The sequence below is a fragment of the Agelaius phoeniceus genome, chromosome 1, assembly GCF_051311805.1.
Source record: "Agelaius phoeniceus isolate bAgePho1 chromosome 1, bAgePho1.hap1, whole genome shotgun sequence".
Taxonomy (NCBI): domain Eukaryota; kingdom Metazoa; phylum Chordata; class Aves; order Passeriformes; family Icteridae; genus Agelaius; species Agelaius phoeniceus.
Genome location: NC_135265.1, coordinates 14936183 through 14963349, shown reverse-complemented (window position 1 = coordinate 14963349; position 27167 = coordinate 14936183). Strand labels below are relative to the sequence as shown.

Sequence of the window (27167 nt, the reverse complement as noted above, 5' to 3'; positions counted from 1 at the left end):
TGAGAATTTAGTTTTGGAGAAATTGTACGCCCTAGCATGCACAGCAATAACTCCTATTTCACAATTTTCATTTCCTCTTGCATTCCTCCAAATGAACTTCTGTATGATGTTTCTCACCAGTAAATGTGGGGGGCATAGGGAGGGTAGACACATCTCAAACTTCTTATTAATCATTATTATGTTTAATTTCTGACAAATTGTTTTAAATTATCATTGCAGAGAACTGTAAAAAAATCCCTAAAACATAACAGATAAACGTTACCAAATGTTGCAATCAACTGAAACAGCAGGTTTAATTACAGCACTGACATAATTTATTAGCTCAACTACAGGATGACTGTATGGTGCTACAATCCATGTTGGCACTTATTAAACATTCCAAAGATAAAAGGCAGCAATAGAAGTATTAGTTTGCAACACTAAAATCCACAGGAATATGAGATTTTCTTATGGTAAATTTGCTCTTCCACCTTACCTTTGACAATCTTTTTAGCACAGTCATTGTATACTTGTTCTTGTGATGTGTTTGACTGGAATACACGGTCAAATATATATGGCTTGGACTGTAAAAAAAACCAAAACAAAACAGAAGAGTTATCAAAAAATGCTGGAAGTGGAACTGGAAGGTGTTTGTTAATAGTTTAGAAGTACTCTACACTGTCTCAGCCCAATCTTCTATTTTAAGCACTTGAAGACTGTTGTGTGGAAATCAGCTTAAATAGTGCTGCCTAAATCTTCACACACTTGCTTACAAGGAAGGCCTTGAATTAAATATATTTGGTTTCAAAGTGTTATCTACATAGTTCTGCAAAACTGCTCTGCCACATGACCCCAAGTTACTTGATTTACAAGGTAAGCCAATGCCTGGTCTGTACATCTAAGAGCCCTGTATTCTCACCTACCCTGGTAGTAGGTTTACTCTGGTAAACTACAATTATTAAAAACATACCCCATGACATAGAGTATGTGTCTTGGTAGTGTTTCTTGAAAAAAATCAAACCAAACAGAAACATTCAACATAAACTATTGTACCATATAAGACACCCTTAACATAAAGCTCCCCAAGAAGAATAAAAGGCGATACTGGGGAAGGCAACCTTTCACAAGACTCATTTTGGAAAAGACTACATGTGGAAGATCTGACAGAATTTTGAGAGGAATACTGGTTATTGCTTTGTTATAGAGAAGAGATTCTCATAACAGTTCTAAGCAGCTTACAATCTACTAGGATATAAATGATTACACTCATCTTGCAAAGCTCAATTTTTTTGTAGCTCTTTCAGAGTTTGATTTTGTAGGTAGCCAAGCAGGTGGGTAAAGTTTACAAAAAACCTAGGTCAGTTAACACTGTTAGACTCCTGTAACTGTTAAGTGTTCCATTCTGCCAAAATTTAATTCATTATTATCCTCCCACAAGGATATTCTGGAATTGCCTCTCCGGCAAAGAAACAAGTATGGCTTCCATCTTTTACCCACCCACATTTGCTTTCCCTGGCCTGGCCTTCCATTTGTCTTCTAATAATATCTAGTACCATACCAAACAAAGCTTTTTTAGACTAAACATATTTATCTGAAGCCTTGAAATCAGGTGGATGAGCACTGTCTTGGAAAAATAATTACAGAGTTCACTGTATAAATATGTTCAAGAAACCACAAGGCTCAGTAGGCAGAAACTGTCCCTAAGGGGCTGAAGTTTGTCAGAACACTTGTTTCACAGCAGGGAAAATACCACCCTCCTCCATTACTCGTTTCAGCTTCAAAGACACCTCAAATCCCTGTGTTCTACAGGTAGAATTGAGGCCGTTAGATACACCAGGAGGGAGACAACAAGTCTCCCTGAGGTAAGAAAGTGAAGACTGAGAACACATTACACAAAAAGGAAGCTCCTGTAGAATAGATGACACCATCTTTCTCACTAGCAGCTGTAGTTTCAATAAGCCTCCAATTTCACAGATATCAATCAGCTACACTACACACTGCAAGTCAGCTACACCACAAAACATTCATCAGCTGTTTCGTGCTCCAGTGCATATCTTTATGCACTGAAATAATTCCATTGTGGAACAGAAAATCAAGCTGCAAGGCCTTCACTTGGGCAGTATTGCCTTTAATTGATCTTGTTTATTTATACAGTGAAACCTGCTAAGCACATGACCAATTTCAATTTCCCTCAAGTTAACAATTGCTACCAATATACAAAACTTAGTAATTTTGGCCAAGAGAATCCTCACAAGGGGTCCTGTTGTCACTTGTCACTTCTCCACCCTTTGCATGTGGAAAGTGGAATATTTGCTCACACGTCCTCATTTTTTATCACACCTATTAAAATCCATATTAGTGGCATGTCTCTGCTCCATCATCACTGAGTCACTATCTAATCAAGGAAGTTTAGACAAGCAGGTTCCAGGATAATTACATTTTAAGAATGCAAATTACTCCCACTCAGTATGGTTTCACATCTTTGACATCTACAATGTCTTATCACTTCTCTTTACAGTCTACTTTCTGCAGTAAACAAAGCTAAAACAGTATTACACGGATTACCATGCCCTAGAATGTCTCCTCATTACCTTTAAGAGATTAATCAAGAAAGATTAAAGTGTCAGATATTTTTCTGCACCAGATGCCTTTTCTTTCCCAAGCAGTTAACAATCAGATCTAATGATGAACTGAAGACACAAAAGGCCCAAGCAGCATTGTGTCCCTGACAGGGGTAGGAGCAGTGTCACTAACACAGCATGAGGCTGCTTTGACACACTCCAGAAATTTTTAGAAACTGCTGTTCAAATTCTGTTAAAAATTTAACACATAAGGCCTTATAAGCAAGAGATAAAATACCAAGCAAACAAGCAGAACTTTTAACTTCCTCTCTCAGAATCTTTTAGTTCCTTGCCTAGCATTTCTTTTGTCTACAGTCAACCACAAGACAACTGCAGCTCCCACAGTTGCCTTGCACTTGAAGGGATGTGGTCTCACAGCAAAACTTTCCAAGTGCTCTCACAGCCTTCAGAAAGGTGCAGCTGCCAACATGATTCAGCAGTAGTTTAACTGAATCTTAATAAAGGGATGATGCTGAAATACAGTTCCATAGCTAACTTAAAGACTAGTTACCCATTATATAAAAGGATGCTCAGCCAATCTAAATTATACAAAATTTGGAGTACATGTGAGTTTCTGTGGAGAAGTTTTTTGTCAATATATCCAATCAGGACTACAGAAAAATCTGCAATCATGACTACACTTAAAATTTACATCCAAAGTCTGAGAAATACTAAAGGTTATCTCCGTAGATGTAATTTAAAAAAACCCTTATTACTATTGCAACTTTCCATAAAGTACAGAATTGGTTATTCATAAAATCAACAGAGTTTATCTTACTTCTTATGCACTGATATCTGAAGCAAAGTCAGCAGTAAAAAATTCACTTGAAAAATCAGCAGCATGTTTTTCTACCACAACACATGCAGAAGCTCTTGAATGTTTTTTGCTAGAATGGACAGTTAGAACAGTGCTACAATACCTACCCACGCTTAGCCTATTCTTGGTGAAAGGTTAAAGTGGCACATAATGGGCTTACTCTGCCTTTAAGAGCTGCATCTATACTAAAGAATGTTCTTCCCATCAGCATCAGCAAAATATGTTAAAAGATTTATCCAAAATGGAATAGTTTCTGGAAAGCATGATGTCAGATACCTGACTCACTTCTTCCTATTACTAAGCTAAGGTATTGCTGCTTTGACATGCCTAATCAAGTTCAACGCTGCCAATGGGTGGAAAGGCACAGCTACAAATTAGTATTTTAATTTCAGGATAAAGAAAGAGGATTTTCTTCTTGTCTTAGCTCCATGCACACAAAAGTGCAGCTGATACAGAACAGCGAGTGAATCTCAGCTTTTTGTCCCCTTTTTCTTATTTCTGTGGAAGTACTGCAGTTCAAGTATTAACCATTACAGCAGTTATTTTTTGCCACAGAATTACTAAAATATGTGATTTAAAACACTGTGACTAGAAACTCAATTTCCAGAATGGAAACAGAATATTTTTTTTAATAAATGTTTCAGCCAAACTTTTTACTTTAGTAGAAAGGTTCTTAGAAAGAGAAAAGCAAGTATTGCTGTTTATAAAAATGGTCACTGGATTTCAGGACAACAAAACCCAGCAAATAGGAGCAAGGTGTTTCTCCACAACTGGCACTGCAGCCAGGGAGAAAAGCTTTACTTTTACAGACTCCTGTAAACAAGAATATTTCCTTTCTGTTAAATCATCATGCCACTGTCACTTGAAAAGCACCTTTGTTACCCAACATTTAATGGAATAAAGTAAGAAAAAGAAATAGAGGGTAACACTGGAATAATAGTATTATTCCAGCTACAGATTGCAATTCCTGATTCATTTTTATAGTTCCATTGTAGACATGCTGCCTTTTTTGGTCTCTATTAAACACTGCTTTCTTTCTGCATTAGCAAACAATAATAAAGTTACTTTAAAGAATGCATTTCATTTCTTGAATTTATATAGTCCAATACAGCCTTCAGCATTTTTCTTTTGAAAAACCTACTACTAAAAGCTGCAGTAGTAGAAGTGACCTTCATTACCTGATTCTAACACTTTCTAACCTAGCCATGTCTCATTTACAGTCCAAAAGTAGTTTAAAAGATAACGAAAAAGAAAGCCAAATATCTCAAGCTCTTTCCAGGATCACAGGGGTACATCTTGAACAAATATGAAAATACAGACAAGTAGCCAAGATTCTTTCCTGAAAGCCATACAAATAAGGAATGGACAATGATTGTTACTGAAAACCATTTGGACAATGAGGCATACTGCCCATTCCTGTGCACACCCATCAGGCCCCACCACTGCAGCCACTGGGTAGTGCTGCTTTTGGTTCAGGCTTCAGTTCCAAACCCCAGAGTGTCACTGCATTCAGCAGTGTATACCTTTTGGGTAGTTTTAAGATGAACAAGACTCCATAGAAAGGTTTTTAAAGAAGATCTATAGATACATTAAGCAGAACTATAAAGCAAATCAGCTGCAAGCAGTTTTATATTTGATAAAACAAAGGAGATAATCCCATATCAAACTGCTCTTCCTCCCTGTTCTATCTTACTCAAAAGCCTGAAATCCACTAGCAAATTGCTGTCAGTTTTCACATACGGGTACATTTCTAATGTTTAACATAAAGTCATATAACGAGTAATCCTATAATCTGTTTTAACAAAATCCTTATACTTAATTAACAGGAGAAGCCATTAGGAAAAAATAATTAATAGAATATTAAGACGGAAAGAACCCCCCTGCAATTAAAGAATTACAAGCCCTTTACTAGTTAAAAAGTTTCATCTTGTGGGAAGAAAATACTTTGTTTCAGAGTCTGCTGTTTAAAGCAGACCAACACCATACCTCCCCTCAAACTGCTGTTACACACCAGCTACAGTTAAAACTATTATTTTACCTAACATAAATCAAAATGAGTCACTCATCCAGAAAGACAAGGATGACATTAACTTCATAGGAGCTAGGAAAAGAAGGGAAGACAGCTAGCTCAGAGATGACAGGGGAGTCAAGGAAGGAGGAGGGTTTGGTTATAGGCACTGATTTTCCTCCCCAGCCTCTTCCAGAGGAGTCAAATCTGCAGCCTGGGATCAGTTCTGCTTCCGCTGCCTCCCAGTCTTCACCTCCCATTGACCATTACAGGCAACTCCCATCCCAAGTTTATTATTATTATTATTATTATCATTATTATCATTACCAACGCAGCCTCCACTGCTGCAGCCCCAGCCAGGCACCCACGGGAGGTGCAAGTCCTTCATGCAGCTGAGAGAAGCAGCTATAAAAAACCAAAAGTGGCTCAATTACTGCTCAACAGGCAGCAACAAGGACAGAAACCAAAGAGCTGAGGTAACCAAACAGCTTATGGAGGAAGCCTTTTAGACACTGTTTCATGAGCACTGCTCCTGTTATCCTCCCTCAGGCAATTCTGCAACACACAGAAACAAGTGGTGCCTGGCTACAGGCTCAGATTAGAGGGCCCCTAAATTTGTAAAAAATCAGTCAAGCTATTAAAAACAAAACCACCAAACACAAGTTATTGTCAACAATTTTAGAGATTCAAGTCATAATTTTGAGGATACCAATCTTGTAGCCACCATTACAAAGACAAAATCAGAGAGTATCAAACCTTTATTCAAATTTTGTGAAACTAGACAGGAATACTGTCACTGCTACCCAATTTAATAATTCTGGGGGCATTTTTCCCCAAGTCAGACATAGCAAGTCCTGGATCCAGGACAACTGGGAAATTTGTTGTGATTTTTAGCAAGGTACAGTTGGCAACACTAAACCTCAATCCTGAGCAGAAAGCTCCACATGATCCCACAGGAGCACACCATCGAATTGTTCTACTCAGATACAGAATCACCTCAGCACAATCTACACTTCAGATCATTTCAAAGTGCACCTAAAGAGTATTTAAAAAATATAAGCTTTCATTTATACCAGGGCTACCAAAAGAAAATTTATTTTTTAAGTCAGAACACATAAAAGTTTCTACACTAAACTGTGGATTTTAAACAGACTATGCAGTGTCACAATGAATGGGTATTCACTGATGAAAGTGAGACTATCCACGCTAGTTAAATTTTCTATTTTCCAGGATTGGTTCCTTACTCTGAGTTTACCTGTACAACCTCAGGAAGAAGTGATGTACTCCAAGATAGTAACTTGCCAGCTGAAATGAGCCCAAATTACCTCATTTCACAAGCATGCTATTGTTCTTGTCATTCCAGACTCATGGAATTCCCTATTTTATTGACAAATTCAGCCGAATATTAACAGACTAAAGCATTAGTATTTAGTAACTTCTCTTACAAAAAAGTAATTTATTAAATTGCCTCCTGCAACTTCAGATATTGTGCAAAAAAGCTATTCTTGGTAGCCTCAAAAAACAAAACAAACCCCCAAATTTTTAGACAGATAACTGGCCTGTAAGTTACTTTCAGCAAGAAGTAGTCTCTCATGAAATATATTTACACAGAAACACAAATTAAGAGTTAACAAAAACAAAACAAACATTGGGGCTAAAGTGTGTTTGTACAACACCAACCAAACCAGGCAACAAACTACTGTACTTTATTTTTATATTCCAGGTCGACTTTGTAGCTAGCTATGATCCACTGAAGAAAAAGGAAAGGATCATCTTTTCCCCTGCAAAATCCATATTGTGTTTAACGGGCCTCATAACTTTCAAGGAGACTCCAGTTAAAATACATTTACGAACATGTAGGAAGGCAAATGGTCTGTTTATTCTGATTTAACAACAACAAAAAAGAAGCTGTCAGCTGAAGACAGATCTTGAGCACTAATTCTCTGGAGCCTGCCCTGTCGTTCGCGTTTGCTCCCCAGAACTCTCCGCAGACAGTTACGGGGCGGCAGCTCCCACGCGTGCCTGTAGCAGTCACACACAGGGCCCGGGGAGCGCCCGGCCGGCGGACACTGCGGGACTAGCTCCGCACCTCGGCACTGGGCCTTTGGCCGGAGCCTTTGTCACAGGTTCCCCGACCTGCCCCCACCGCCCCGTCCCCACCGCCCCACGCCCCTCTGCCCCCACCGCCTCCATGCCCAGACCAGCCCACCCCGCCCGCAGCCGTCCCTGCCCCCTTTCCCCTTTGCCTCGGTCTCCAAGGAGGCCGCTCCCCTTCCCGAGGCGTCCCCGCCCGCGGGCGCTCCCGAGCCCTCCCGCCTCACAGCGCGCCCATCCCCGCGGCGCCTGACCCCGCCGACCCCTGACACCCCCTCCCGCCCTGCCTCCCTCCCCCGCGGCGCTTCCCGCCTCTCCCGCCCGGGGCGGCCCCTCACCGCGATGACGACGGTGTCTTCGCCCTGGAACTTAGCGATGTACTTGTCGCCTCGGGCCACTTCGGACTCGTTGAGGGGCCTGAAGCGACACATCACTTTGATGTTACACTCCGCCGGGTCCGCCATCTTAGGCCACCGCCGCCTCCGGGGCGCTCAGCTCCGCCGCCGCCAGCTGCCGCCGCCGCACCGCCCGCGCCGGGGTCTCGCAAGCCGCCGTGGCCGGGAAACCCGCGCCCGCCCCGGCAGGAGGGAAAAGGGAAGGGCTCCTTCCTGGCCGCCGCCGCCGCCTCCCGCTCTCACTTCCTTCCCAACATGGCACCGGCCATGGCGGCTGCGGCCGCGGCTCCCGCCCCGCCCCGCCGGTGGGGCGGGCGGGTGACGTCACCCACCGCAGCGCCCGCCCCGCCCCCAGCCCCGCCCTGTGCGCAGGCGCGGCACCGCCCCCGGGCGGGCGGGGCGGTGCCCGCGGGGCCGCCGGGGGCGCTGGCAGGGGCGGGGCTGCCTCAGGTGGGCGGGGCGGCCATGGCACCGCTCCTGTCGCGGTGCGCCTGCACTCATGGAACCGTAAACTCATAGAATTATAGAATTATAGACTCATGGAATCATCAAGGTTGGAAGAGACCCTTAAGATCATTAAGTCCAACCGCCAACCCAGCACTACCCCTGTGACCCCTAAAGCACTAAACCGTATGACCCAGCGCCCCTAAAGCACTAAACCATCACCCATCGTCAGATCCAGATGCCTCTTAAACACCTCCAGGGGTGGTGACTCCACCATGTTCTTGAGCAGCCTGGCATCATCCACACAGAATCACAGAATCAGGTTGGAAGAGCCCTGAGGTCATCAAGTACAATGTATGACCAAACATCATCATGTCAACTAAATGCCACATCCAGTCTTTCCTTAAACACATCCAGGGACAGCCACCACAGCCTCCCTGAGCAGCTCATTCCAATGTCTAACAACCATTTCTGTGAGGAAATTCTTTCTACTGTCCAATCGAAACCTTCTTTGGGCCATCTTAAGGCTATGTCCTCTTGCCCTGTTGCTGGTTGCCTGGAAGAAGAGGCTGACCTCACCTGGCTACAGCTCCTGGTGGTTATAGAGTGAAAGAATCACCCCGAGCCTCCTTTTTTCCAGGCTAAACACCCCCAGCTCCCTCAGGTTATTGGCTGAGGGCTGCAGGGATGAGGCCTTTTCCTCTGATAGCTAAAAGGAGGAACATCCAAATCCACGAGGTGTTCACAGATGCCAGGGAGATGCCAGTGTGCCCTCATTGCCTGTATGTGTCCTGGAGCTGGAACTCAGCGAGGGGGATCAGAGAACACGCAGCCCACAGCTCGTGGTGTCACCCCCAGGATGGACAATCTCACAACCTCTTCATCCCAAATTAAAAAAAAAAAAAGAAAATCTGGACAGCAGAGTTTTTTTAGGCTTAATTTATTGCAAGTTTTGTTTATGTATTTATTACAGGGGCTCTAAATCTAGTTGACCAAAACTTAGGGACTGTGTCTAGACAAAACCATCAAGTAAGCCATTCTGATAGAGAGCCCCAAGAGTCTCACACTTTTACAACTGTGCCTCTTACATCCAGGCGTGAACTTTCAGATTGGAACAAAGTACAAACTCACAGCTTGGCTGAGTTCAGCCAGTTTCCTGACAGAAATCATGATTTGTACTGGTAATTTTTCAAATACCCTTGAAGTTCATTAAAAAAAAAACAAAACAGAAAAAATGATAGGGAGCCTTTCTCTTGAGTTAGAATGGCTCAGAAGAGCAGTATGCTTCTCTCAAAAGTACTCATTTTTCATTATAAAAAAGGGAGGAACTAGTGTGAATTTTAACAGGGACTAAGTGTGATCAGGCATTCCCCATTTTTAAGACTTTTCAGTTTAGGGATTTCAGTGATGTGGTTTTACTTAGTATAGGTGTGCAAGGCAAACACTTCAAAAGTGCTCCACATGACAGAAAAATGGCCTAATAATCTAGTTGTACTTATAGGTTCTTTTCACACAGTACTGCAAAAAATATTTCTGTGCCTAGTTTATCTTATGAGGTAAGCTAAGTCTTCTAAACCGAGTTCGTGTTGTAACAAGTTTATTTTTCCTCTGTGATTAAAAATGCAGCAGGACTGTGTTGTCTTATGCAGGGCAGCAACAATGATGTGTCCACACCTATGAGCACATGTGGAAATAGTTATCTGGAAAAGCCAAGATACAGGCTCAGTCTGTAGAAGGTGCATTGCTAGTCCACAATATCTAGCATATGAGATAGACATCTGTCTACAGTTTTCAATAAAATGTTTTAAACATAATTGTTACTAGGTTTTACATGTCAGAAAACCTCCTTTAGTTGGTTGCTATTTTAGAAATTATTACATTGTATCTCAAGCAGCAAGATGTATTAATGCTTCTATCTCATCTATTTCTGGGATTATTCACAAGTTTATGGCTAGCAATGTTCTTATGCAGATGCAGGATTTGGATCCTCAAAGATTTCCTGTTACAGAAGGTTATTACTTTTATGAAAGGAGCATGAATTATTTACTACTTCTTCAATTAATTTACTTTTGTACATAAGGAAAAAGAAATATTAGCTGCATAATAAACAACTTTGTGATTATTACTCACAGAAGTATGTTCCACCTGCTGAACATCCTTTACCCTAATGTGTTGAAGAAACCTCTAGTTCTTGTTATCCATAAGCAGAGGGGATGTATCTTTAGCTGCATTTACTGACGTGTAGTGCCCAGTGTAAGAACATCTCAGTCAAAGAAGAAACCTCATAATTACATGATTGTCAAGAAAACAGGGGCTTGGCCTTGCTTACCTGTTGAATGTTTGACAGAGCAGACACTCCAGAAAGACAACACAGACACATGAGTAGATAATTACTCATTTTACCTATGTTGAAACAAAAAATGTCAGCATGTGTGAACTCTGTAGTAGGAACTGGCCACTCTGAAGCTGTTGGTTCTGTGCGAGCTCATAGGAGAAGTGCCTGGGATGGTGTCCTGTCCCTGCGGTGGGAGCCCTTGGTGAAAGAGCTCTGCTGAACCACACGTGTGCTCTCAGATCCCTGTCAGCCACTCAGTCATGAAGTTTCTCTTCTCTGATCTGTTGTTCAAAATAGCAACTGCTCCTTGGCATGACCTACTTAAAGGCTGACACAACAAAGCCGTGTGCTCAAAGAGGGCACTGTGTTATCTCTGCTGGCGCCAAGATGTGTCAGAGGAGCAGCCTTGAGGAGTTGTGTTTAAAGATGTGGTCTCATGAGAACATGGCAGAGACCAAGCATCCTGGAAAGTTTCTCATTTTGTGGCAATAACAGAATGTGCTTTCTTTGCCAATTGAGAATATATTTGCTGTCTTCTATGTTGTTATGTAATGTCTGTAGCATACATTTTTTGGCACTGAGGATAAGAGACGCTGTTTAAAAGTAATATATTATAATGAGAAAAACTATATCTCTGTTGTCATTAAAAGTGAATTGTTCTGTTTGGTGTTTAAGCCTAGTATGCCCTATGTGGCTGACAATAAGTTTGGTAGAGTTTCTTAGTAAAAACCAACATGTTTTATTGAAGCAATTTATGTAAGGAATTTATGTTGTTAGTTCACTAGCCATGGTTCTTTCCATTTATGAACTGTGCAATAAACCCCTACAAATTCTTTTATGACTTATGGCTCTTTTAGACCTTCAGTCTTTCCCAGCAATAAAAACATGTTAAGGAAAGGGAATTGGCAAACTTAAGCCTTACAGGGAAGCTATATCAGGATAATAATGTAATTAACCATCAAAATTGTTCCAGCAGAGCAAAAGTGATCTTGATTTAGTTTTAAAAAAACATTACGTATTTGAATAACTCTTTAAACCAGGTGTTTGTAGAGAAGCAAATTAAAGCTGCTTCCTCCTGCCCTTTCAAGTATTAAATTCTGAGATTCATTGGTTGACAGCGCTTGTTGACATTCAGTGTGCCTAATGCAAACACAAGTACTCTTCTCATTTTAATTTGTAGTGTGCTGGGAAAATATATTATATGACTTCTGAGAATTTGAGGTGCATTCCAGGTCAAATTTATTCCAAATTTGCAAGTCAATTTGCAGGACAAAAGAGCAATTAATCTGCCAGATACAGTGTACCTCAAACAGAATTATTGGTTGCTTGTAGCACAATCTGTAAATAAAGGCTAATAAGATGACTTACGAAGTCTAGCAACATTGTCTGACACTGGAACAATGTAATTAAAATTAACAAAGTGTTATGATTCAAACAGCTTGTGCAAATATATTTTAAATAATATAAATATATTTTAAGTCTCTTTACCAAGAGGCTGTGTCTGGTCAACTCAGCTTGAGGAACTCAGTGACTGGTTTATTGAGATTAGAAAGTTGGTGGATGAAGTTCAATGGCCTAAGAATCTGTTGGAGTCCAACTAGATCATTTTAAGCTCTTATCTGGTTGCAAAACACTAAAGCTTCTTTTCATTCCAGCAAACAATATGATATGGAATGTATCTCCTGTCCAAATCAAGTTTCGGATTTTATGTGAGCTAGAAGGAAGAAACGTGTGTTGAGAGTGTCTCTGCTGATACACAGTAACTTTTTCTTGGAAAAAACGTAATTAATTAAAAAATCAGTGTTATTTCACTTTTTAGCTGGAAATGCATAAAATCTGAAAATCTTCTAATTTGTTTCTAATCAGCAAGATCATATTTAATATTCTGATAGCGATAGACTAATTAAAAGCAAAAGCAAGCTCTGGGAATAATGTCACATTTTAGATGTTTATTTCAGCTAATTTGTGCAAATTCATGCAAAAAAAATCTGTCTGCTCACTACCTAAAGCATTGACTCTAATTCTCTTTGAAGAAGAAACACACTTTTGGACCTTGTTTAAATTCTTAACCATTAAAAGCATCCAGCACATGTTGTCTGAAACATCCTGTCATAAATCTCTATTCTCAGTTGCTTTTCATTGTTTATAACCTTTACTAAACTAACCACTGGATTGTATCTTAGCTTGCTGAGTGCCTGCCTGAAGCAAGTTTTTTATAGTTTTGCAAAAATTGATAATTTATTTCTTTAAAAAAAAATATAAATGCCTTGTTTTCCATTGTTGCAAAAGGAAAACTTAGAATCCTTTCATGTGGGAATTATAAAAGAGAACCTAAAGACTGAAATTTGGTGGGGACACTTTTGTAGGGCTCTGATTTTGATTGTCAAAAACCAAGGCTGACATTGGGGGAAAACCCTCATATGAACATATTCTTTAGAGTCCTGCAGAATCTTGTACTGGAATTAAAGCCCCCAGCCCATGCCTGCTGCAGTCTGTGCTTGTGTGTGAACCACTGAACAAATGATCTCGCTCCTTGTCTTGGCACTGGGGGCTTAGCAGCCTTTGCTTTTTCAGTCTGTTTGATCTGAGAGCCAGGGCTGAAGGCAAGGAGCAGGACTGTCTTGAATTTACAGAAGGAAATGAGAAAAGCAGTTGGGATAGAAGAGGAAAAGCAGAAAAGAGAAGTTTGGGAGCACAGAAGAACCATGCAAAAAGGCCTGTGATTTCTGCAGGAGCTCTGTCAGCATCAGGAATGGCATTTATGACCCCTCATTTTCTACTGTGAGCAAAGAAACATGGAACAAGCAAGTGAAGCTTGGCACACTCAGAGGGACACCATCCTATAGCTGCCATAGGCTTCCTTAGTGGGAGGGGCAGGGGCAAAGTGTGATTGTGAGAGTCTGTGTGGTTTATTGAGGTACTCCAGAAAAGAGCTGGGTTGGGCACTGCAGAACAAAACTCATGCTGGTGCTATAATATAGCAATATATAGAAATAGAGAGAAATTTCCAAGCTTTTTAAAGACAAAGAAATTATGCATTGAACAAGCTTTGCAAAAATTAGCATCAAAAGCATTCAAAAGAGCATAAAATTGTTCTTGGCTGATCCATCTGTAAAGATCTGGTGTTTACAGGAGTGGTGGTCTCACAATAACCTGATTTCAAACCACTGGTGGCTGTGAACATCATTGCTTTGCACCTCAGGTCTCATACAGAAATGGCAAGAAATCCCACTGAGATGATCACTCTGTTACATACTTACCTGCTGGGGAAACTACAATTTCACAGGAAGCAGCTACTACAGCCTTTTCTGAAATGTGAAATGAAAGTCAGCCTTAACTATGTAACACCAGTTTAATCTGAATGCTACACTTTTCTTTGACTCCATTTTGAATTTCCTCTTCTTTCCCCCCCCCTATTTGTTCTCAATTTTGTTTTCTCCTCTTCACTGCAGCATTTTTCTTCTGAAGGAGCATACTCTGATAACCTTGCCTGGAAGCAGCAAAATTATAGATAAAAGGTCTACATTTGAAACCAAAGCCTTTCTTCAAAATGCAGCCTTGCTTTTTGTCTCAACTTTTAAAACAGCACACAAAAATATAGGGAGCACAAGTTACATTGTGAACTTTAAAGGATGCTCAATCTTTGGATCTATTTTTGATTGTAAAGTGCCAGTCACAGCTCCTCATTGGTATGGTCTATAGATAGCCTTGCTTTATAAATGTAAGTGCTTTTATGTGCCAAAAAACCCCACCACTCTAATATCATTTGGGTTAGGTCATAGCTAATTTACAGTCCTTCAGACCCCAAACTTGGAGAAAGAAGAGTACAAAAAGTAGGTTGAATGATAGGAAATGTCAAGCTATGTATTTGATGACCAGAAATCTACGTGACATGTATAATCTACCAAAATTATATATATCTGTTATATCTATCAAAATACATTAGTCATATATCCTGTGTAGTCCCAAGCACATCAGAGTCTGTCCAGTGGTCTTATATGGCTGGCTGTAAGAAAAAAGGCTTTTGTTGGAGTTCAAGGAGTCTTCTCTGACACTTTTTCCTCCACTGTTGTTAAGGATATTTTATTGGGCCCTTGCAAGAAAAAAAATCTAAATTTTCATATGTCCATTCATATATTTTTTGGATTTGAATTTAGAAGTATCAAAGGAATAAAAAGCCCCTAAATGTAGCAGTTAAAGCCCCATCTCTTCATATGCTTCTTTAAAATCTAAAGCTTAAAAGACAGTAATATTTGAGAAGGCCTTTTTGATTTCTTAGAGAAGGACCTAAAAAGCCTGCTTGAACAGAGGTCCCATCTTGCTTTCTTCTTGTTTCTTAATTGTTGCAGATAACCAGCCAAGCTTTTCATGCTTCTATTAGCCAGTGAAAATTAAAGTCAGAATCAGTTTAAGATAAATGGGGTTTCCCTCCCACGGATATTGTCTGAAAAATTATACCTGGCTCGACCTTTTTGTCCAATTCATGCATCAAAAACCATCAAACATCAGAGGCTGTGACTATTGAAGTAAACTGTTTTTCACAGTCATTACACACACACACACACACACACACACACCACACACACACACAAAGTGACTGTAAAATCCAAATGTATTTTGTAGGGCTAATGCTGTTTAAAAAGATGATTGTACACAGCTTTTTACTCAGCAAGTTTGAAATATGCTTATACTCAAATTCATGTCTAAAATCTCTTGGCAAAATTATATTTTGTGAATCTCTGCTCTAAACCTTTGCAGAAATAATGTTGGAAGGGAAGAATCTAACCTTTTTTTTAGTTCTTTTATCAACATAAATTTCTCGGTTCTGACATTTATCATTGGTGACAGTACATGTGATAGGCAGAACAGAGCTGACTTTCAGAATTCAGTTTAAAACTGCCAGGCTGAAAGTTCTTTTTCAAGTTGCACCCTGAAGAAACTTCTCTGGCAATGGTAAACACAGTATTCATGAGTTTTGAGAGGCTGGGACAACTGCACCTCCAAAATCAGCCTTTCCTGTGAAGTTCCTGCTGACCTCACCCAGACTCACCATCCTGACTTCCACTGCTCCCATAAAAGGCTGCGTGCTGCCCTAGGTGGAGGGAGTGAGGGGTGTGGGGGAGTGGGGAGTGAGTGCTTGCATGCACATGTGTGTGTCAGAGTGCAATTCATCTGTTTTCTCCATCTCACTCACATTTTTATCAAGCTCATTTACCATGGCCTCCAGAGGAAACAGTAGAGAGGGTACACCAGATTTTCAAGCTGTTTCGTAAAAATCTCCCTTTTTTTTTTCCTTTTTTCTCTGGATGTTTGCCAGCTCTTACAACATGGATTTAGTATGTGGGAAAGCTGCAGTTCTTAGTGGTTATTCTGGAGCTTTGGTGCTAAAGTGCTGATTTAGCACACTAGGAGTGGCTGAGTAAAGAAAAGAAAATCAGGTAAGGGATGAGACAGGTACTAATCACTTTTTTTGGCAACATCTAAAGAGCTTTTGTCATCCTAAGTAACCTTCTTTCTCATCCCTATTGCATTCATGAGGGTGGTCACTTTTCAGCTTTAATACAGCTCTACCCTGGTCGACCCAGCCCTATAATGGTTTTCTGTGATACATTTGTTGCTTTCCCAATGTCCATCAGGCATCTCAATTTAAAAAAGTATAGCTATTAATAAAGCTTTTCTTGCCCCCACATATTTAATTCTCTCTTTCTCAAGTACCTTCACGACATTAAAGATCATTGGTTTTGTGTTTCGTTATCTGCATGAGTTTCCTGCTCTTTTTTAATCTGTCCTTGCCTCTCCTCATGATTTCCTGTACTCTTTTCTCCCATGTTGAGTGTAGGGTACAGTTTGTCTCCTGGAATTGTAGCAATGTTTTCTGCTGCATCACCCTAGCTATTAAATAACCTGGAAGAATGACTTCTGTCATGCTGCCTACCAAAATGGTGAATGATGTGGGTAAAGACAAAAGAACAGTGAGAACTATTTATGAAACCCCTTTATTTCTGATATTAAGAAAATATTGATTCATCTTAAAAGCCATTAATCTTTTTGACTGTGGTACTCTGTGTTCTTCTTTTTCCATAGACAGAAACGACCTTGTTGTTTTCCTAATTGTTTGTAGAAAATTTTAAGGCATTGCCAGAAATACAGAGAAAAAATGGAATAGTGAAACTGAAATTGCCTTTGTGATTCCCATGCCTCTTGAATAATTGTATTCTGATTTGTCCATATGCATCTCTTTCAGAAACAATAGTATCATCATTCCTGGCAAAGAATGCTTCCTTCCTTGGTTACAGCTCTGAAGAGAGGGCTGGTACTTGGATAGAAAAATAAGGAAATGGATTCCTCAGTTGGTGCAGTCTTCATTCTTGGAGCCCCCCAAAAGCATTAAACTTGTCACCAGCTAAAAACGAAGAATTCATAATAAACTTTTCAGTAAGGTTTATGTCTGTTAAAATGGAAAACAGTGCCCCTTGCAATAGCTGGCATTTACATAGCATAGTGTGATTAAAACTAAAATTTTCTTTTTCTTTGTACCCTTTGCTCTGGCCAAGCATTTAACAGGCAGCACACAAGGGTGATTGATCACTGCATTCATCTGAATCCAGTTCAATGGTGTGGGATTAAAGGTTTACCTTGCAGAGTGTGTGAGGGTTAGGATGTAAGAAGAAGGTTGGGAGCTTAGAGTGAGGCAGCTGAAGCTTTGGCATGTGGTTCATTGGTCGTTGCAATTTGGCAGATCAGCCTGTAGAAGGTTGTAAAGGACACTGGAGGTTTGAAGTCTTGTGTGTCCTTTAAGTCCCCTTCTCCCATCCACCAGCCCTCTACCCAGTCCGGGCTCTACAGAATGGTTACTGCACATGGACAGTAACCAATCAGTGAGGTACTTTTAGAATAACTTGGAAAATAATTTTATACACAGACTTGAAAATTCTCCAGAACATGTTCTAAAGTAAAAATGTATTTGAAAATAATTTATTAATGTCAAAATTGTAGTGTGAACCATCAATTGTCCTTGTATGCTGTGGCCCGGTTTACATTGTACCTGACGCTTGTCAGAGTTAGCAGCCTTGGAACAATTTCATTTATGGATATCAGAATCCTTTTTCAAGTGTTTTCCCTGTAATAGGCCCTTCTGTGTTTCTGTTATAGAATTCCACCTTTGTTTACCTGTTAATTCTAAGCCTTATCAACATAATCTCCCTTTCTACTTACAAGTCAATAATATTGGTGTTTTCCATTTTCAACAGTTAAACTCCTCCTGTTTTCAGAGATATCATCAACCACATTAACAATATGCTGAAGTAATTTTACTGCAGAAAATTTCCATTTCTATTTTTATGGGTATTTGTCATTATTGAAAAGAAAATAATTTGTATTTATTTACTTTGTAAATATACTATCATTATTTTATGTGTGATATTAAAATCATATATAAATTTCTCACTGTTAATGAAATTGATGATCAAGTATCCAGAGCAGATATAATTCCCCAAATTCATTTAAAAATGGAAGAGGAAGGAATACCTCTGTTATCCTGTCACTGCTTCTGAAAATCCTCCCTCTTGAACATTATCATCTCATGGGGCTTACATGGGTACCTAGTACGTCTTGAAAAAAATTATGCTTGTATGTGTTCTGCATTTAATCTAAGACTTATGAATTCAATTGTAGCAGTGTTTTATGCATGAATTGATTATCTGGGGCAGCTGCCCTTTCTGTGTAAGGATTACAGGTCACACTGATTACAGGTACATCAGCCCTACTTCCATTGCACGAAGGTACAGCCTGGTCTAGAGAAAAGAGCAGTGGTCAATATTATTTTAGATGTATAATATTTAGCAGAATGAGGTAAGGGTTAACACGGAAGTTCATGCTGTTTAAATAAAAAAAAAAAAGCATCACATTCTTTCTGTATTCCCCAAGGCTAGCTTTCCCTGGGAAAAGGTAGACAACAATGGTACATTGTTATAAGAAACTCAAAGTGTTTTAAGATGGAGGTTGATAAGTTTATGGATGGGGATCCCAAAACAAGATAAGAATGACTGTGGAGTTAGAATTAAAGCTTGAGATCATTGCTCTTTTGTATCAATTTATTAGTAGGGCTGGTTACCAAATGTTGGTTAGAGAGGAGATTCTGTGTGTTTGCAATGCCTTAGCCTCCCATTACAGGACTTCTGTTCTTAGCTCTGGCAGTCAGGTGGGTCCTGGGCTGGGTGCTCAGTGAGAGGCACTGCTGTTGTTTCTGGGGTTAGGAGCTCTTGGAGCATCTTAGGAGCTTTTGATCAATTTAATTCCAATTCTTACTGCTGTAAGGGCGTTTGGGAATGACCACTCCTGCTTTCTTCTCATGGTACCCCAGATGTACAGCTTTACTCCTTTTTCTTTGTGTCTCAGGCCCACAGGGAATCAGGAATAGCCTGCAAGCTGAGGTATGGGGCTGTTCCTGGAGTTGTATGGATCTTTTCAGACTAAATGCCTATTGCAGTTTTTCTTGGATTGCTTGGGACATCGTTCAGTGACCCAAATAGTCTTTTTCAATCCTCTATTACTATGTTATAGACTGTGGTGGGACCTGAACCCAGAGAAGAACAAGCAGTGCTTGTAAGCTTGGAAGGCTGTTGGTTGTGCCTCTTACCTGCTTAGGGCTCTTCTTCTTGGTCAAATTAGAGATTTCTCCAGAAATCCCTATTGAGCATTTTGTGGATGTTAAATGTCACAAGAGCTGGTTTTGGCTTTGAGTGCAAAGTACATTTTTCCTTTCTCTTCTTTGTATCCAGGTGTAGGTAGTGGCACAGCTCTTTCCCAGAGAGACAGGAATTTCCTTTCTTGCACTTCCCAGCTCAACAGCATGACTTGTCTTTAAAAAAGACAAGTACTGGCATGTACTTGTAAAGCAATTCTAAGGTGATCACATCACCTTAGAATTAACTAAAAAGTCCAATGTGATATAAGTCTTCATTAAGATCACTGAAGGTTTTATGACATCTACAAGACTGTAGAGGAAACCCTTTCAGAAAATCTCATATGTATTAATGAAAGTGCTCACACCAGTGTGTTCTAACGTGTAGAAGATTTTTACTTTAAACAGTATCTCTGCTCTGAGAAAAAAATTATATTAACCTGACAGAATTTCACTTAGCAAATCCATTTCTTTGTTCTGTAAGGATTTTATCTGCACACATAAGCAACAAAAGTACTTTTGCTTTGTTTTTTATTCCTGCTAGACAGGGTAATTATGTCTTAGGTAAGAAGCTGAATTCTCGTCCTTTTTATACACTACAAACAGAATTTACTGCATTGCTAGCAAGGATATTTATGTAACTTAATGAGAACACAGAAAAAGGAGCAAAGGTTTGGATTGCTTCAGACAGGCTTCCCGTGAGATCACCAATATTTATTGCTTTGATCTTTCCTCAAGTTTCAACATTAAAAGAGGCAAAATCATATAAACAAGACTTTAAAGTTGCTGTCAACTGGTTAATTGATTATTAATTTTTTGAGATTACTTTGCTCCTGCAAAGAAAAAACAGCCAAAATAGTAATCTTTTATCTGTGGAAACACTGTTCTTCTGCCAATAACTTTTTCTTGAAGAAACAGCAAGGGAAAACAATTGTCCAAGGAAACATCATATACCACAGTATATAGGAACCTTGGTATTCATGTTCTGTATTCTGGTTGGTGTCCAGGAAAGTCTCTTCAGCATTCTGACCGAGGAAAGCTGAAGTTCTGTCTGCCAGAGAGATATTATGCTCTTTTTTGACCTTGCCTTGGGCAGGAGGATTTCTAGAGTGTTTAAAAGAACAGTTAAAACCTAGAGCAGATTTCACCTTACCTGTTTAAGCATCTATAAGCTAACACATGGCCTAGTGTTCCTAGTCACCTCTTGTAGTCTATGAGCAAATTTAAATAGCCCAGAAGGTGATTTGTGTCACTGCAAGGTAGGTCAAATAAATTATCTTCTGGAGAGGCCCATGTACCTTCTATTTACTGTAAAAGAGCCCAAGTAATCCAACTCAGCTTTGGATATCCAAGTCCTAGATGCCTAAAGCTTAGGTAGGATGAAGACTGAGCTGGACCCCTCAGTGGGGTAATTTTAGTCAGGTGCTTAAGTTTACCCACAGAACCCTTAAATGTAAATTTGGACCCACCTTAAGTAGACTTCCAGAAACCTGCAGTAAGATATGCAGCAATGTGCAATATATTGATAACAACAACACATCAAGCTCAGAACAACATTTCTAATCACGTGAGAGTCTCGGATGTGCTGCACACATTTAGTACCCTCCTCAGAGCAGTTTTTTCCAAAGCAGAGGCTGTATTTGGCACCCACTCGAAGGAAAGCATTCAAATGACATAGAATTGGATTGGTTCTCTGTATCTTGCAAAGATCAAATAGAATCCATTAAAACGTTATTGATTCAAACTTTGTGCTGAAGTGCTGTCTGTGAGAGCTCTGCCATTAGCCCTTTGAAAGGGCTGATTAGACTCTGGCATGAGTTATGAGCAGACAGACCAAATGGTATTAGTGTGCACAGTGAAAGGCACTGGGCATTAGCAGGGGGCAGGACTAGAACCTCTGCAGAGCTCGCTTCCAGCCTCAGCTATTCCATGATTCTGGGATAACTGCACTTTTGGCATTCATGTACACCCCCTCTTCCCATGCCTGACTTCTCAATTGCTTTGCCCACCCTATTATTGCATTTTCTCTACCAAAAAAACCCCCAAACTGAAACTAGATTTTAAAATATTTTTTTAAAACCTTCTACTTTTATGCCAAAGAGAAAAATTTGCCAGGTGCCTGTGGTATATTTGAAAAGAAAGTAAGGAGCACTCAGATTCAAAATGGAATCCTTTAAAGGGTGGCTAACCAGCCTGCCAGTAATGGGCTAGTCTGTGCTTTCCCCACCAGGTGGGAACAGAAACATCAATTCAATGAATGCATGTCAGATTGAGTGGAAACAAGCCCTAAGGACAGAATAGTGTGCTGAAGTTATCTACCCACACAGCATTAAAAAAAAATTGATCTGCCAGTCTTTTATAAGTATTTAACTGACACTTTGCAATGATCAAAATCAGACATTCCATTGGCAGAACACAGCATGCACTTTTCCTTTTAGTTTATGTACTGTTTTATGTGATTAAGAAATTGATCAGCTTTTTTGGAAGGGATAATAAAGATAATTGCATGAAAAATAAGCTACCACATATTATGTTAGAGGGTATTTTTGCTCTTTTCTTTGTCTTTAAATAAACAGTTCATTTGCATAAAATTTAGCTTATAAAATCGTCCTTACTATAATTTAAAATATTTCAATAATTTAGAACCAAATAATAAAATTCTTAGCATATGCAGTCAAAATTAAATTTAAATAGAAAGGCAATATCAATATTTTTAAAATTTCTGCAGTCTTTTCAAGTTCATTTTTCCCAGTAAGAGGATGTTTTCTTTGCTGAGTTAAAAGTGAAAATAATGAATTCCATTCAAGATACAAGATTTGAAGACAGAAAATTGTTTACTATTCTAATTCCAGACTCCCTAAGCAAGCGCTCACAGTCTGATTTATCCAAATGCCATGGTCCGCATTCAAACCATCTCCATGATTTTTTTGGTCCAGTTTTAGCCCTGCAGCAATGCTTTTGATTTCCAAAAGAATCAAAGAAAGTTGATGAATAAAGCTGTGGAAGTTTTATTTATTAAAATCAAAAGATAAAAGAATTATTTTGATTGGATGGATTCCCTTTCAATTTTTTTTCTGCTTTGGCATATGGTGTTTTTAATGAGTCAAACAGATGATTGATTAATAAATGTCATCTCTTAACATTATGTGCATATGATGACACTGCCAAAATTCAAACTCCTTGACTGCATTACACTAACTTACATTTTCAAATAATGATAATGGAGCTCTGTGTCACAGAGATAATCAATTAGAGGAGAGATGATTTGCCTTCCAACTGCGCAAATAAATGCGCAGGATGTGTGTCAGAGATGCTTTGTTATTTCTGAGGGTGCCACAATAAAATACTCTTTTTAACAGAATGCTTAATTATTTTGTCAGAAGAACAAATGTATCAGTAACAAAACTTGAAACATTTGCTCTGTCAAGCCATATAATTTCAAGTCACAAACATCAGGTCTATACAGCTGACTGTATTTATTGTTTTGGCAATATGCTGATTGCCAGGTGTCTGACAATCTACCATGGGCAGTTCTGCACAAGCTGCCATGAGTCAGTGAAGGAAATAATTTCATTCAATTTGGAATGTACAGAATGTTTTGTTTTCTTTTCTTAGGGCATGTATTTTAGCTTCTCAAGGTGAAATTATGATTGTCATCTCTGATATTGCAATTGAGTCTGGGAATGTAACAGAAAGAATGTGTAGACTCAGCCAAACTCAGAATCATTCTGTGTGCCCTGCATCCACTCTGGTTTTTACTTGCAAACCCAAGAGCTGTTTTTTCACTTCAGCTAGTGGCTACTTTGGGATGCAGATAAAGAACCTTTCAATATCAAAATGTTAATTAATAGGATAAGTCTACCTGCAGGTCAACTGAAATACTTTGCAGATGCATTTTACTCTTTCCTGGTATGTCTGTATAAAGTTTGTAAAGCAATACAAGGCCCATCAGTGTTGAGACTGCTTGGGTTTTCACCCAATCTTCATGAAAAAAGCATTCCCAGTGCCTTTACAGGGCAAGAACTGCTATTTGCAGAGGCATTAATAAGCCTTTCCAGGACTTTTCTCCCTTGCATGCCATTTCTCTGCCTGGGTTACAAGTGCAAAGAGAAATTCCCAGTGGCACAACTGGCAAAGGATCAAACACTGCTGATCTCTAGTTATAGATGCAGATCAACTTATTTTAATCCATTTATTGAAGTGTCACACTTTTGCTGATGAAGTCTTTCTTAAATTTAACATTTCTCAATGATTTTCTGCTAGGTGAGATAATATCCAAACCCATAACCTTTTCAGAAAGGGTTGCAAAGAGTTCTGCTTTATTTGACCTGCAAACACAAGCCACTAGGCATAGAGCTGGTTGGGTTTTTTACATTGTATTTGACTTTGTTTTTTCTGCCTATTACGTTGGAGAGCAAAATATCTGTATTACTTAAACAAGGGATGAACCAAAAGCAGATCACGTATTGCCTGTAAGTATTTAGCAGGTATAGCAGGTTCACTTCATATGAAATATTCGTGGTAGTTTTAAAATTCTGATTTATTTAGTTTTATTTACATTATTTCAAGTTTTTTATCAAAAGAGAGGTGTTTTTTATCAAAAGAGAGGTGTTTTTTTATCAAAAGAGAGGTGAATGGGAGCCAGTTTTTCTTTCTATAAGGCCAGGATTAGTTTCACCATATAGATACTGAAAGAAAAAATTACACTTGTTTGAGGAGCTTCCTTTCATGGTTAAATAGTACTAAAAAAGCACTTCTAAATTTCTAGATGCCCAGGTGTTTTGCAATGGGAGGCACAATTTATGCTTCTAACAAACAGTTTGGGTCAATTCTCCCATTGGCAGCAGCACGTTGCTGCCAGGTATTTGCTTGGTGTTCTGCCAGGAGCTGTGGGCCAGTTCCCAGCACAGAGGTGTCCCCAGAACCCAAATTGCCACTTTTGTCACACATGGCAGCAGCCTGGGCAGCAGCAAGTGAAGCCTGAACACAAGGGGACATCAATTTCTCATCCTACCTGTGCTCTTTTCAAGTTAGGTTTGAGACACATTAGAAGTGGGTGAAAATGCTGCTGCTGCTGCTCCCTTCATTCCAGCAGCTGCAGCTCTGAGTGCAGAGGGGGCAGAGGGCCCAAGACACTGTTACTGAATTCCCCAGGTCTCAGTTTGGGCACAGAGGGACTGAAAGGAATGTCATTGATCCCAATGCCCCAGAGCACAGCACAGCTCCAGCCTAAGGAATGGAGATTTGCAATTGTCCTCTGAAAACAATGTTCTCCTCCTGACCACAGCCCTGCAGTGCTTTACCATCTTGTATGGGATGATTTGCCCGAGAAGCAGAACAGAACACTAGAAGTTCTCTTCATATTTTCTTGTTAATTTTCTTTTTCCTTGTCCTGTCTTCATCCCAATTCACATTCAGAGAATTCACTAGCAAAACAAAGAAGTGTTGCTATCCTGCTGTTCTGGACTAGATCAAAGTAATTTGAGGAACTAGTCAAAGCTAGAATTAATTTCTAATTGAAAGAAGAAAACAGTTCCTTCTTCCTTGGTGACAGGAATATTCTTGCCTTGTAATGCTGAAATGGATCTCAGGGAAGGTGCATCTTTGAGTACATTATGGAAGCCATGAGGATGTTTGACTTTGCTGACAGCAGAGTCACGAGAAAAAAGAAATAAAAATATCCTCAGTGGCCTGTGTGGTAATTATAAACACATCCAAAGTAGGGTTCTCATTGCTATCAGTCCTCCTCCTGCCAACTGACCCATCTGGGCATCTGAAAGGTCCTTCATGTGATTTCTGTTTGAAGTGCTGTGGTGTTTTCTGACTATTGACAATGGTCTCTTTTTATGTTGAGCAGACCAGGGTATATTCACTGTCAGTCAGCTGATAGAGAAATTATTTTAAAGTTCTTTCCTGGGTTGAGAGTTGGAAAAAAAATTATTGTTAAAATTTTAGGAATTAATTACTTTTTTCCCCCATTCAAGATAAAAAAGGAAAGAAAAGAAAAATTAACCATAAAGCCAGTAAGAGACATTTGAAGTTAAAATAGATCTATTCTAACTGCTGCAGAATATCATGGAGTATGCGTTAATTCAGGAAAATAATTCTTCAGGCAGTATCATGTGCTTTCCCAGTTTCTAGAAACAGACACTTCATTTCCTTTCTCTAGTGAACGTAGTCTGGTTTTTCTCTGAAGGGCACAGGGACCATGAGTTCAAATGGAATAGAGGACAAAAAGTGTTTTGGAGCTCACCTCTCAGAGGGGTTAAGAAAGGAGTGATACTGCAAAAAGAAAATGGTCTAAGGACTCTCCCTGACCTGTGAAGTCTTTTCACAGAGTCCAAAGGGTCTTTAGCAATGGGCAGTGAAATAATCCTGCACCAGCCATGGCCAGGGATGGGGAGCAATGTGCAGGGTGAGGGCAGGGAGACCCACCAAGCCCTGCTGCTGGAGCCACAGCTCTCCTGAGGCTGCTCAGCAAACAGGCAAAGGCAGCAGGGAGCAGATGCCCTCAGCATGCCTCCCATCCCCAGCCGCTGCCAGCAATGCCAGCAGCAGGGACAGCTCTCCTCCACTTGCTCTGCACCCTGCTCTGCTGACAGACAAGGCAGAAGGCAGTCTATGGAATGAAGATTTGGGAAATTAGCAGCAGTAATTCAGCACTTTACTTTTTTTTTTCCACTCTCCAGCAAACAGGCCTTTCTAAAGCATGCTTTTTTCATTTTAAATTTTAAATTTTGTCTTAGTGCCTGGTCAGCAGTAGATTTCATCTCTTCAAGACATCAGGAAATCTTTTTGACCCCAATTAATGCTTGAGGAACTAAGCTAGTAAGCATTTCAGCAATCATTTTGCCATCATAGAGACATAAATACATGTTAAAACATGTGCTTTGCTAAAATGGTCTTGGAGCAGTTTCTGCATGCCTCTGTCCCCCCTTGGATCTCTCTTGCCATTTTTTCTGTGCTGGCATTCCAAAGCTGCTGATTCACAGCCTACATCTGGTCCTGTAGCATTCTTGCCAACTCAAAGCCTGATGGATTATTTGGACACTTAACTTGCTCAAGTCATTCTCCCTCTGTCACTGATTTGTTTGACATCCCATGTGTTATAAATACATTTCTGCAGGGCCTTTCCTCACTATATTTGATTTTTCAGAAATGAGATGTTTTCTTTCCTTCTTCCTCTCATTCTTTCTTGTTTTGGCTCAGTTCTGCTGTTGAGGATGAGAAGAGAGTTGCTGATTCTTGTACAGAGGCCTGCTAGCTTCAGAAAGGCATGGGGTAGATGAGGACATCTGCTTGGAAAAAGTGACCAGACCAAGGACTGGGATCCAGCTCTGTGAGCTGTCACTGGAGAAAGCAAAAATGGAACTTTCCAGATGTGTTACTGTGGAGACACACCTGGGATTTTTGAAATTTATCATTAAGATATTTTTAGACTGACATATACCCTGTTTGCTTAGTGTTGAATTGTGTCTGTGTTCATTAATTTATAATTGCTCATGAGTTCTTTGGTCATGTAATACAACTTGGGCATCAAAGATAGTATGTGAGATCAGATAGCAGCTGATTTCTGCCTAAATGGTGGCTGTAAGGGGCTGGGAACAGCAGAACAGTGACTGTGCTTCATTACATGCCTGTTAGGAGGGATGCCTTGCTTGGAATTCCTGCAGTAAAACATATGAAAATTTACATGACTTGCCATTCTATGGAGTTCATCTCCACTACATCAAAAGTAGCCAAGGTCCCATCCTGTTGAAATAAAGAAAAATTTGCAAATAATTTCAATGT

The 27167-nt window shown here is 39.8% G+C and overlaps 1 protein-coding gene and 1 long non-coding RNA gene across 4 annotated transcripts in view; both read right to left on the bottom strand.

Moving 5' to 3' along the window:
- Positions 1-8236, bottom strand: part of KIF5B (kinesin family member 5B) — a 33381-nt gene extending 25145 nt beyond the window's left edge. The window contains exons 1-2 of one of the 2 annotated variants that reach the window (XM_054650093.2): positions 7858-8236; positions 476-563 (exon numbers count right to left, since the gene is read on the bottom strand). In XM_054650093.2, the coding sequence (XP_054506068.1) occupies positions 476-563; positions 7858-7983 (214 nt within the window). In that variant the 5' untranslated portion in view covers positions 7984-8236. The remainder of the gene's footprint in view (positions 1-475; positions 564-7857) is intronic. The other variant, XM_054650085.2, reaches the window with a different exon arrangement.
- An 8434-nt stretch (positions 8237-16670) lies between these two features.
- On the bottom strand, positions 16671-20786 carry LOC129122477 (uncharacterized). 2 transcript variants are annotated; one of them, XR_008534589.2, is made up of 4 exons: positions 20530-20786; positions 19332-20427; positions 17329-17438; positions 16671-17096 (listed from the first exon to the last, which is right to left on the bottom strand). It is a non-coding gene; the product is annotated as an uncharacterized LOC129122477 (long non-coding RNA). The 2 variants fall into 2 exon arrangements; XR_008534590.2 differs by lacking the exon at positions 17329-17438.
- Between the last annotated feature and the right edge of the window lie 6381 nt (positions 20787-27167).